At 44.0% G+C, this 12,324-nt stretch overlaps 1 protein-coding gene across 1 annotated transcript in view; it reads left to right on the top strand.

Moving 5' to 3' along the window:
- Nucleotides 1-12,324, top strand: part of Ptgfrn (prostaglandin F2 receptor inhibitor) — a 72,745-nt gene that overhangs the window by 37,052 nt on the left and 23,369 nt on the right. Inside the window, exon 4 of the mRNA XM_076862832.1 lies at nucleotides 1,477-1,857. Coding sequence (XP_076718947.1) covers nucleotides 1,477-1,857 — 381 coding nt within the window. The remainder of the gene's footprint in view (nucleotides 1-1,476; nucleotides 1,858-12,324) is intronic.

The raw sequence follows: 12,324 nt of genomic DNA, 5'->3' as shown, positions 1-12,324 counted from the left end.
ATGCCCTCAAGTTACTTTTGGCTTCTTTTTAAAGAGATGAGGGAAGAGGAAGAATTTGAAGGATGAAATTGGACTTCTAAATTCCTTTTTCTGATGCTATTCCCACCTTCTTTTCTGTCCTCTCTCACAGTACATGTTGAACTTGGCTTGAAAGACTTGTTTGAAATTTTGTGAAACTCTGGAAATATTCATGTGCACATAATGTACACCAAAGGGCATGGGCTTTTCAGTTAGGTCTTTTCTGAACTGGGCACCAGACTCTGTCCCTGAACTTCCTGGGGACAGTGGTTGATGCAGTGGCTCTTGCTAGCAGGCCAGGGCTGTGCCCCCATTCCCATCCCGGGGGTGATGTCAACTATTTACCGTCTAAGTAATTGTTCCCAGAGCATTATCACAAGTCCAATGTTTTCCTACCCTGATTACAGATGTTTGACTCCTTTTCAAAAATCTCCTGAATAGAGTCAAATGTTTCCATATAAAAGCTTTGACAGGGGAATGCTGAAACTCGACCCCCTGGAATCTGTGACACCAAATACTTCAGTGCTTCATCTGAGTATAGTCTTATTTTAATTACCCACACTAATGAGAGAGGGCAGTAGCGTGGATAATCCAAAAATCATTGTGTTCATACATAGAGTATGTCTTATGTTTGACTTTTAGGTGGGCATTCTAATGAAATAAATATTTCTCTGAATTGATTCAAAAGGAACACTTTACTTTCTTTACTTTCTTGTCTGCTTTGGGTATTTTTTCTTTCTTTTTCTTTTTCTTTTTTTCCATCTAGAGATGGAACTCAGAGCCTCATGCATGTTTGCCAAGGACTCTGCCACCGAGCCATACCCCCAGCTAAGGCTTTTTTCCTTTTTTCTAGAAAAATGGTTTCACCTTCACTTCTTACCTTCCCTTTCTCGGTCTCAAACTGACTGTGCACACATATCAGAACTAAGCTGTCCTTTTTAAAAGCACTCGAGTTTTATTATGCAAATGGAAAAAGTTTGATTTTGGTTTTGTGACTTTCAGCAGACTTCTTCTCATCAAACAAACAATAGCTTAACAGTTAAGACCAGAGTTCCTAGAAGCAGGCAGCCTAAATCTGAATTCTAGCTGTGTCATATATTAACCATGTGATTTGGGGCAGGTTACTTTTCTGTGCTTCTGGTTCCTTATCAGTTAAATGAGGATAATAATAGTATCTACTAATAGAATTATTTTGAGTATTATCCTCAGAACATTGGGATATAGTGTGTATCAGTGTTTGCTATTTTTTTAAATAAAGAGAAATGCAGCATGATTCATGAATTTATCCATTAAATACCTCTTAAGTATGTAGAACTGTACAAAGCCTACTAATTTTCATGCCATAAATGAGAACTTAAAAGAAGATGATCTGAAGGGAAGCAGGATAGGAGAGATGAAAGGTGGAGGAGGCAGACCTAATCCAGATTACTTAGATTTATTTGTTGTTTAATTCACAAGTTCTGCGAGCAGCCGTGGCCAGGAACGTGTCTGTGCCTGAAGGAAAGGACCTGGACCTGTCCTGCAACATCACGACAGACCGGGTGGATGAGGTACGGGCCGAGGTGACGTGGTTCTTCAGCAGGACACCTGACGGCTCCTCTCCTGCCCGCCACATGTTGGCACGACTGGACCGTGATTCTCTGCTGCACGGCTCGCCTCACGTGGCCTTGAGTCACATGGACGCACGCTCCTACCATTTACTGGTCCGAGATGTTAGCAAAGAAAACTCTGGCTACTATTTCTGCCACGTGGCGCTCTGGGTACCTGGACACAACAGGAGCTGGCACAAGGTAGCAGAGACCATGTCTGCACCTGCCAGCGTGGGTGTGACCTGGCTAGGTAAGTGTTGGGAGGATGGCTTTTAGCCTCTCTTTGGAGAGGCTAAATCCCTCTTTGGAGCTGTCTGGAGGAGTCTGGGTGCTGGGTGTGCTGCATTATTTAGACCTTCTTTTTATTGGGAGAAGTGTACTTTAGAGAGATCCAAAGCTGGAGGTGAAAGCAAAACTGGCAGAAATAGAATCTGGCAGGCAAGGGGAATGTTTAGATAACGTGGCCTCAGTTGTCTCAATGCCTTCAATTGAGAGGGCCTAGTTTCCTTTTGTTGTTGAGATTTGCAGGGTGGGAGCTGTGCTGGATGGCTTTGAAATGGACCTTTGTTGGAGGGCGAGCACTGCCGTTTTCCCTTCCTGTCCGACACTCCTAGGTACTCCTTGGCAGGCGCTGCTGCTTTCCAAAGCCCTGTGCAGAATTCCTTCAGCTAATAGGAGGCTTTTTTTTTTTTTTTTTTTCCACTTAAATGCCCTGGAATCCCAAAATGATTTTATCTGCTGCTGCCAGTTACATACAGGGGGCTTCCTGCTTCCCCAGGCTCTTCTTGGGGGCTCTCTCAGCCTGGGTACATTTTCCTTGGTGCAGAAGCAAAGTTGGTCACCTCACCACCCATTTTTAGTAGTGTGTCATATGTGCAAAGATCATCGTCGTTTCCTCAACTTGTCGTATGTGTGACCCCTGGCCTGACCTCGTGTTTTCTAGCATGCTCATCTTCCCCATCCCTGTACGTGTTTTTCTCACTGAGCGAAATGTGTGTGGGCTCTTCCTAATTTTCGTTAATGGCTTGTAATTGCAAGTAAACTCAGGAGGGATGGGGTCAAATGGGGTGTGGAAAGCCTTCCTCCCACCTGCATTATTACCAGGATGGGAAGGGCCTACCTGACAAGCTCTTTGCTGTTTAGAGCTTTGCCTCTCTACTGTCCTGTGAGTGCATTGGGCTCTGAGGAAGGCATTAGGCATAACTTTGATTATTAGGAGGCAAAACACATCTTTCAAGGACAGGGAATGATTTTCTCCTTTGTCTGTTACCAAACATTTTCCTGCCATGACATGCCCCTCACTCCTGGCTCTTCTCTGCATGGAAATCTTCTGTGAGAGGACTGCTGTGTTCACTGTCTGTCTGTCCTTAATAAGCCTTTATTTGGCAAAGGTGGGGGATTGGCAAGTGGGGACAGAGGGGGCAGGGAGAAAGGTAATAAGAGAGTAAGCAGAAAGGACAATCCAGTTGCAATTGTGACTAGGCAGGGTGTTAGTCATCCCTGTTAGCCAAGTGAGCCTTTGATATTGGGAAAGTAAAAGCAGCAAGGTTTATCTGGTGAGCTTTTTATTCCTGCCTTCTGAGCCTTGTGTGAGAGACTCACTATGAAGTACTGAACTGGAACAATGTTGGCCCAGCTAGAACTCTCCTTAGCAACCTTCAAAATAAAACAGATGTTGTCAGCACCAAAAGAAGATTTTTCATCTCTGGAGCTGAATTTGTCTCATAGCTCTGATCCTCAGTGCATTGTGTGGCGCTGTCAAATTCCAGCGCCGCCTTTCCCTATCCCCTCCCCCTCCAATTTCTGAGTCCCAGCTCGAGGATTTTTTTTCCGAAAGTGCTGCTGTGTGCACTCCAATTTGAGGGTTTCTTTGAAGTACTCACGTATTGATCCCTGCATGCCCCGGGGGAGGTGCAGAGACTGTCAGACATCAGGAAAGGAGCTCTGGGAGAGCGTGGGCTCTTTTAACTGGAAGGGATTTGTTGGTGGCTCTGTTCTCCAGAGAGCAAGAAGAAATAAAGAGACTAAATTGTGGAAAAGGTTCAGTTATTATCCTAAGGATCCTGTCGTCTGCTTTCCTGCGGAGTGCCAGCACCATTGTCGTGAAAATCATCAGCGTGCTTCTCCCTGTCTAATGCTAATGCATATAGAACCCTGTGCCTTTCCCCACGCTTTACGCAGAATAGGCACTCGATAAATATTGGCTGATTGGCTGGATAGGTAAATCATCCAGGACCAGCACATGGATAATGTTAAAATACGTACACAGGGAAACCAGAATTGCAAACAGTTTTGCTCAAGTCAGAGTATTCAGGGATATTTACACACAGATGAACTTACTAGGAGTGTTAAGTGGTATAAAAAAACAACTGCATTCTTTTCCTTTCTGTCTTTCTTCCTCCTTCTTCCCTGTGCCTGTGACTCATACCCTTGCAGCTGCTTGGACACTTGTCAGGAGACGAGCTGGGCATGAGTACAGCAGCAGACATTTAGTCAGGATCTCCACGCTGGGTTCTCTGCCCAGAAACAGATGTGCCTGACCTCACCCTACATGGTTATCTCTAGAAATGTAACATGTGTGTATGTGCATGTGCCTTCCATGCCAGATGCAACTTGGGGCCTGCATGAGGTAACAGGGAAGTGAGCCCCCTGCCCCCAAAAGCAGGAAGACAGATGACCTGCCAGGTATATAGGTCATCTTAGGTTATATGACTGTGGAATGTTGTCACAGAAGCATTCTTAAGAAAGCTGGATCCCCAGCTTTGTCATGTGGCAAACTTGAGTTTTGTTGATCCGTACACAAAACTCGATTTTGCCACTTAACAGATCCAGAATTATAATTTCCATTGATTGAGCAATTATTTAGTACCGTGATACCAGACATGTACTAAAGGACTTCATAGGCATTAAATGTTTAATCCCATGAGTCAGGTACCACTCCCTATCCCTATCTGAAAATCACTATTTTTTTCATTTTGCCTATGATTTTGGGGGTCAGGGGTTAGGGAGGGACTCAGTGGGGTTCATCTCTAATACAGTGGTGACAGCGGGGGCACTTAGGACTTCAGGCTGCCCTCTAGGTAACTTTGTTGTAGAAGTGACCCCACGATCCTGGGCCTCTCTCCTCATACACATCTCTCCACAGGGCTTGGGCTTCTCGCAGCTCCATCTTCTCAGAGTAGGTCACATTTCCTATGTGGTGGATACCTTCTAAGAAGCAGGAGATGGAAGTTACTAGACCACTTAAACGCAAAGTCTCCGGCAGGTTCTGCTTTCTTCTATGGGTCAAGTCATCTCAATTTCAAAGGGATGTAAGAGACCTCCTAAAAGGGAGGGTAGCGAAAGATCCCCTGAATGGTAGAAGGGCACGTAAGAGGGGAAGTGCTACAGCCATCTTTGGAAAATAGAATCTACCATGGTGGAGAACACTTGATTTTCCCCTCTCTCTCTCTCTCTCTCTCTCTCTCTTTCAAAAAAGATGCTGGGGATGGCTTAAAATTATGGCCCAAGGTCAAGTCTGTTCTAAGTGGGGTCACCTTTGGCCTTGGGGACCTGCTTCACTTGAGAACACCCGAGCATTGGCTTCTAGAAGCTGGGTGGTCGTTGTTCTCCTTTGCTCAGCATGGGAGTGCTGAGGTCAGTGAGCGCGTGCAACTGGTCGGGGTCTTCTCGAGTTCTGTTGTGTCAGCTGGGAAGACGCCAGGGCACTAGTGGGAATGGTCTGGCATCTCAAGGAGCAGGAGTGGTTTTTTGTTTGTTTTTTTTTTTTAAGTGAGAAAGTCCTCTTTTACTTAGGATTTATGTCTTACTTCAGAGGGGGAAAAGGTTTAAGTTGGCTTACAGAGTGAAACACAAAGCAGGAGACATAAAAATAAAACCAAGATCAAAAGGAGTGGGGAAAAATATCTGAGAATAGGTATTGCAAGGTGGTTGGGGGGAATTCATTATTGAATTTGCCTCTGAAGTTTTGAAGAGTTGAGACAAAAAAGAGATGTGATTGTACAGTTCTCTTCTGAGGAAGGAAAACATAAACTCCGTCAGAGAGACAAACTTTTTCTTGGCCCTGAATTTATCATGTGCTTTTTCATTTCAGGGAGCATTGGGTAACATTATGGACAGTGCTTTCAACTGTTCTTTTTTTAAAAAAGGCCCTAAATGATTATTTAAATGGATTTTTTTATGTCCACCCTCTATAAAAGCTGAGGGCATAAATCCTAAGTGTGTGAAGGAGTTTCTGTAAGAAGCTGAATTACCGTGGGGGACAAATGTTGCTTTGTGTTGATCCAATTTAGTGTATAGCTGAAACTTAGGGAGCCTAGCAGAATGGCTAGTTAATCTGCACATTAAGCCATCTCTCTCTGCTATCAGATGTCTTAAATGAGCCTTTGGCAGGAGTTGGATACTAATCAGTTCATGGTTGAGCTCTCTGCCCCAAGTACCATGCTTCTTTGGTGTTAATTGGAGAGGGTTCCAGGGCTTTGGATACAAGAGCCGGAGGAGGCAGAGCTTGAGTTCTGCTATTCAGTCTTAAGAACCTGATTTGCATTCTTCCCCACTAGAGGACCGGCCCCTATTCCAGCAGAGCACCAGCGAGGAAGGTAATTATTTTTTTTCTTTAGAAGGAGCTGTTAATCTGCTAAGTACTTGATAGAAACTTCGGAGTTCTGTGCCATCCATAAGGGATAATATTTAGATCTGTGCAGTTTTTTTAGATGGACTGTTATTAGCTGTCTGCCCAGGATTATCCCTGGAAGACAGAAGAACATGTGGCCAAGTTTTAGAGCCAGGGAGACCTGTTGAGTCCCACTTTACCATCTTCTAGGTGTGTTGTCTCCAGGGTGTTGCTTAACATGCCCGAGGTTTGGTTTTCTTGGTTTAATGGGATGATGCATTTTAAGCGAGAAGCACAGTAACTAGCACTTAAGTGCTTGGTACATCTTCTTGGCTGTAGTGATGATGATTTATTAGTGTTGGAGAGTCCTTCCCCACCAAATTCTTAACCAGTTAGGATGCAGGAATGCCTCTTAGGGCCTGGAGAAGCCCCACCTAAAGGAATTAGGATGTATGTGTCCTGGAAACAGCTGCTTCCAAGAGGAGCTAGGGAACATAGGTTGAGCTGGCCACCTCCAGCCCTTTCCTGAATATTACTTTGGGTGTGGGACATTAGTGTTCCATTCAAATTATAGTTGTTGTTTTTTTTAATTGTTCCCAAATGTCTCATGCGAAATGCCTCCCCATGATAATGGTGCTGCTAAGCTGCAGTGAAGCGCCCCCCCGCAATGATATTTTCTAATTTATAGCCATTTCTATTTAAATGTTGGAGAATATTTAATTGTTATAAAAGCAATGATTTGGGTAACTCTTTGACCATACACTTTGCTGCCTCTAAAGTACTTCCCAATTCAAGTAAATCACCAGCAGAGACAGGGGATTCCTCCCGTTTTCTCTAACTCACATATCCAGCCTGTTGTTCTCATTAGCGGTATCAAAGTAACTGAGTGTCAGAGCGGGTAACATAGTCCCATGACACACAGGATTAGAACTTCCACTGACATTACACTCTGGCTGTCTGGGAAGTAGCAGGCTTTGAGAAGACACTGATAACCTCACCTGAGTGCGGAATGAACCTGTGCAATTTGCTCATAGTGGGAGCCAGGCCATGGAGCCAAAGCCTCTCCTGTCATTCTGCTCTCACACACCGTGCACATCCTTATCTCCTGACTTAACTCTTCCAGGCTTCATTTTTGCTTGTTTTGTTTTTCATTTGAAAGTGTATGTGAAAATAATTGTCATAGGAAACATGATTGTTATAAAGATTAAGCAAAAATGCAAGGAAAGTACATAGCATGGTGTCTGGCACATAGACAGCCCTCCTGAGGCCAGATGTTAACAGTATTGTTGTAAAGTGGGGAAAGTGACCCAAGCCTTATAGAAACATGAGAGTAAAGAGAGGAAATCTATGTGAAAAACCTCAGGTCATATTCCTGAACACAGTAGGCACAAAATATTTTTTTAATTTTTTTATTCTAATTTGTTATATATGACAGCGGAATGAATTACAATTCATATTACACATATAGAGCACAATTTTTCATATCTTTGGTTGTATACAAAGTATATTCACATCATTCATGTCTTCATACATGTTCTTTGGATGATGATGTCCATCTCATTTCACCATCATTTTTAACCCCATGCCCCTGCCTTCCCCTCCCACCCCTCTGCCCTATCTAGAGTTCGTCAATGCTCTCCCTCCCTACCCCATTATGAATCAGCCTCCTTATATCAGAGAAAACATTGGGCATTTGGTTTTTTGGGGGATTGGCTAACTTCACTGAGCATTATCTTCTCCAGTTCCATCCATTTACTTGCAAATACCATGCTTTTATTCTCTTTTATTGCTGAGTAATATTCCACTATGTATATATACCACATTTTTTTTAATCCATTCGTCTACTGAAGGTCATTTAAGTTGGTTCCACAATTTAGCTATTGTGAATTGTGCTGCTATAAACATTGATGTGGCTGTGTCCCTGTAATATGCTGTTTTTAAGTTCTTTGAGTATAGACTGAGGAGAGGGACAGCTGGGTCAAATGGTAGTTCCATTCCAAGTTTTCCAAGGAAATCTCTATAACTGCTTTCCATATTGGCTGCACCAGTTTACAGTCCCAGCAACAGTGTGTAAGTGTGCGTTTTCCCCCACATTCTCACCAACATTTACTGTTGTTTGTATTCTTAATAGCTGCCATTCTGACTGGAGTGAGATGAAATCTTAGAGTAGTTTTTATTTACATTTCTCCGGTTGCTAGAGATGATTAACATTTTTTCATATATTTGTTGACTGATTGTATATCCTCTTCTGAGAAGTGTCTCTTCAGGTCTTTGGTCCATTTATTGATTGAGTTATTTGGTTTTTTGGTGTTTAGCTTTTTGAGCTCTTTATATACCCTAGAGATTAGTGCTCTATCTAATGTGTGAGGGGTAAAAATTTGTTCCCAAGATGAAGACTCTATTCACCTCACCGATTGTTTCTTTTGCTGAAAAGAAGCTTTTTAGTTTGAATCCATTCCATTTATTGATTCTTGATTTTAATTCATGTGCTATAGGAGTCTTATTAAGGAAGTTGGGGCTTTGGGAATCAACTTAATGAAAGAGGTGAAAGACCTATATAATGAAAACTACAGAACCCCAAAGAAAGAAATCAAATAAGATCTTAGAAGATGGAAGGATCTACCTTGCTCTTAGATAGGCAAAATTAATATTATCAAAATGACCATACTCCCAAAAGTATTATATAGATTTCATGCAATTCCCATCAAAATCCCAATGGCATTCCTCATAGAAATAGAAAAAGTAGTCATGAAATTCATCTGGAAAAATAAGAGACCCACAATAGCTAAAGCAATCCTTAGCAAGAAGAGTGAAGCAGGTGACATCACTATACCAGACCTTAAACTATACTACAGAGCAATAGTAACAAAAACTGCATGGTATTGGCACCAAAACAGACTGGTTGACCAATGGTACAGAATAAAGGACACAGAGACTAACCCACAAAATATTTGATTTACCAATTAGTCAATGATTCCAAAAGCTTTTCAATGTTTTGAAAGTCATAACAAAGGAGTTTAATGACTGCCTCTCCCCCATCTCTGAATCTGCCCCCCCCCAAGTTGGGGATTAAACCCAGACTTTAAATACACTGGGCAAGCACTGTGCCACCACTCTACATCCTAAGCCCTGACTAATATTATTTGTATAAGTCTTTCTTCTGGGCAGGATCACCATGGAGTCTATAGCTTCAGGGATGGTGTGTATATGAGCAGACACCATACTGGTGTCCAGATTAGCAAGCAGATCCCCTTTCTTGGAATATTGGTGACATCACTCTTGGATTGGCCTCAGTATTCTGCAAAAGGTCTATCTGTGTGGATTGTTGTTTGTTTTTAACTTTTAAAAACAGAAATTTACAAATGTTCATACTGGGAGTAATAACCACCGGCTGGAACAGCTATCAATATTTTGCTGATCTTATTTCATCTGTCTTCCCTTCCATAGATACACACTCACACACACACACTTTTTTTTTTAATCTGCAAGAGCAGAAAACATATCCCAGACATCGTGTCATTTTACTGTTAAATACCTCAGCATGCATCTTAACTGATAAGCATTTTTAAAACATAACCACCATTGCGTTCTGTGCTGATTTCTTGATGAGATCAAACAGAATGTGGCAGTAATCAGTGGTGAAATGCTTGTGCCCAGAATGAGCATTTTTATGCAAAATATTAAAATTAGTTCAATTCAGCAAGTATGTTAATACCTTTGATGTACAAGGCACGGCACGCATTGCACGTGCAGATGAATAACATGGGTTGTCCCTGGAAGGAGTCCTACGGAAGTTTCATGAGACGCCCATACAAATGACTGAAGTTCAAGGTAGTGTTGAAGTAAACTCCTTGGAGAGTGGGGAGCCTGGCAGGTGGCAGGATCTGTGCGAACACTCGCTGAATAAGAAGTAGAGGTGTGATGTACTGAGCTAGTTCAAAGGAGGCACCCTGTTAGGGAGGAGGGGCTGCACAGAAAGGCTTGTGCAGAGGGGCCTTGGGAAAGGCACAGCCTTGGCAAGCCGATTTTGAAACTGTAAAACAGCATGAAAGGAGGACAGTTTCTGCACATGCACCAGAACAATAAAAGAAATAAGACGCCACCCATACTCCTGCCATTCTGACATGGTGGGTAGAATCCTGTGTTCTGTAGCGGTGTTGGCCTAAAGTTACCGGCAAGGCTGGTAGATAGTTCAAACAAAACTGCACCTCGTTAAGTTCACCAGCCGTAAGTCACTCATTTCCATCTCTGCGTTAAAGCTGAGGCCTTTTGGGGAGGAGAATGAAGAGGCCGGCCACTGAAGTCGGTGATATTTTTCTGGGTTGCCAAGCTGAGGTTGCTCTAAGCAGATGCATACGTTCTGCCACTGCCCCGTGCTCTCATTTTCTGTATTTGGGTTTGTGGGATTTAAACAGATCCATTTCAGGGCAGAGGATGGAACTGAATGGGAGAATCCATTCAGTCATTTCTTCAGCAACCTACTGAGCAGGTGTTCCAGGTGCTGAGGCAAAGAGAACAGTGGGAAGGCAGGAGAAAGACCGGAAGCTTTTGACTCACCAGGGTACACTGAGAGGCGCTGTCAGGATGGAGTTGCAAAGGCGGTACCCCGCGGCTTGGATTCGCAGGTTCACGTGGAGAAGGGCCTAGAGTGCCAGGCCAGGACAGAGTCCTTGACCCTGTGGGTGAGAGGAGAAACCCAGGAGGGACCAGGCAGGCGTGTCGGCCTGGAGGTGGCGCTGGGAGGCTATTGACAGTCTGGGCTGGAGGCAGTGAGGGCCCAGATCGGGGTGGCCATGGTGAACCTTTGTAAAATGCTACCAGGCATCAGGCCTGGGAATGGGAGCAGTGGAAGAGACCAAGGAGGCAGAGTGTGTACGACGGAGGAACCCTCGAAGCGGAGAGGTGGAGGGAAGAGGGAGCGTTGGAGAGGGCACATATTTCACACTGGGGGGAACAGGAGCCTGAGGAGGGAAATGTCGTGGAGAGAACCTGCGTTGGAAGGTTGGAAGGAGCTGGCTGTGCTTGTCTGGGTGCGGCTTTCACTGGGTGTTTGTGTATGGGCAGAGGAGGATGAGGAGGGAGGTGGATTAGGTTGGGAATGTGCTGCACTTGAGACGCCATGGAGACGGCTGGCGGGATGCCTGGGACTGAGCTACGAGCCAGTGTGTGTGGGTCTGGAGCTAAGGAAGAGTCGGGGCCAGAGCGGGGGGCCAGCTGGGTTCTCATACGTGGGTGAGTGAGCTTTGGGGAAGTGGGGGTGGAGGCAGAGGAGGAAGAGCAGCTCTGGTGGAGCTTGTCCATGTGTTCCTGTTCTGACCACTAATGGCTCAACCATGTCACTTCTTCTCTACCATCTTTTTGTTTTAATTGATAAATTAAAGTTGTGTATGTTTGTGGTATACAGAATGGTTGTGTTAATATGTATTTCTGTGGTGGAATAGCTACGTTAATCTTCCCGGCATGCCTTTTTTTGTGGTAAAAACATTGACAGTCTATTCCCTCAGCAGTTTTCAAGTACCTACGTCCAGTCCATTGTCAACTGTAGTCAATACGATGTACAATTAACCTACTGGATAATTGCTCCTATTTAACAGAAGTTTTGTGTCCTTTGACCAACATCCACCCTTCCTGACCCCAGCCTCGGGTTACCATTTTGTTCTTTGCTTCTATGAATCTGACCTTTTTGTAGGTTCCACAGAACAGTGAGATCATGCTGTCTTTGTCTTTCTGTGCCCAGCTTGTCTCACTTAATGGGGTGCCTTCCCGATTTGTCCATGTTGTTGTGAACAAGAGATTTCCTGCTTTTTTATGGCTGAATAGTATTCTGATGTGGGCATGTGTACCACATTGACTGTGTCTACTCGTCCACTGATGGACACCTTGGGTGATTCCCCGTCTTTGCCCCTGTGAATCGTGCCTCAGTGAACACCTTCGGTCTTTTCGTCATCATTTTAGCAGCCTTCAAAAAGGTGTCACTTTGGAAGGATATGCCCAGGGCTGTAAGTCCACCATGAAAAAATGGGAGGGCTTATTATTCAAGAGTGTATTATCTACTAGGGGACAGAAGAGAAGCCCCCGGGCAGCGTTGCGGCATTTTAAACTCAT

The sequence above is a fragment of the Callospermophilus lateralis genome, chromosome 7 (assembly GCF_048772815.1).
Source record: "Callospermophilus lateralis isolate mCalLat2 chromosome 7, mCalLat2.hap1, whole genome shotgun sequence".
Taxonomy (NCBI): Eukaryota; Metazoa; Chordata; class Mammalia; order Rodentia; family Sciuridae; genus Callospermophilus; species Callospermophilus lateralis.
The sequence above is the reverse complement of the archived record's forward strand: the minus strand, read 5'-3'. Positions and strand labels throughout refer to the sequence as shown.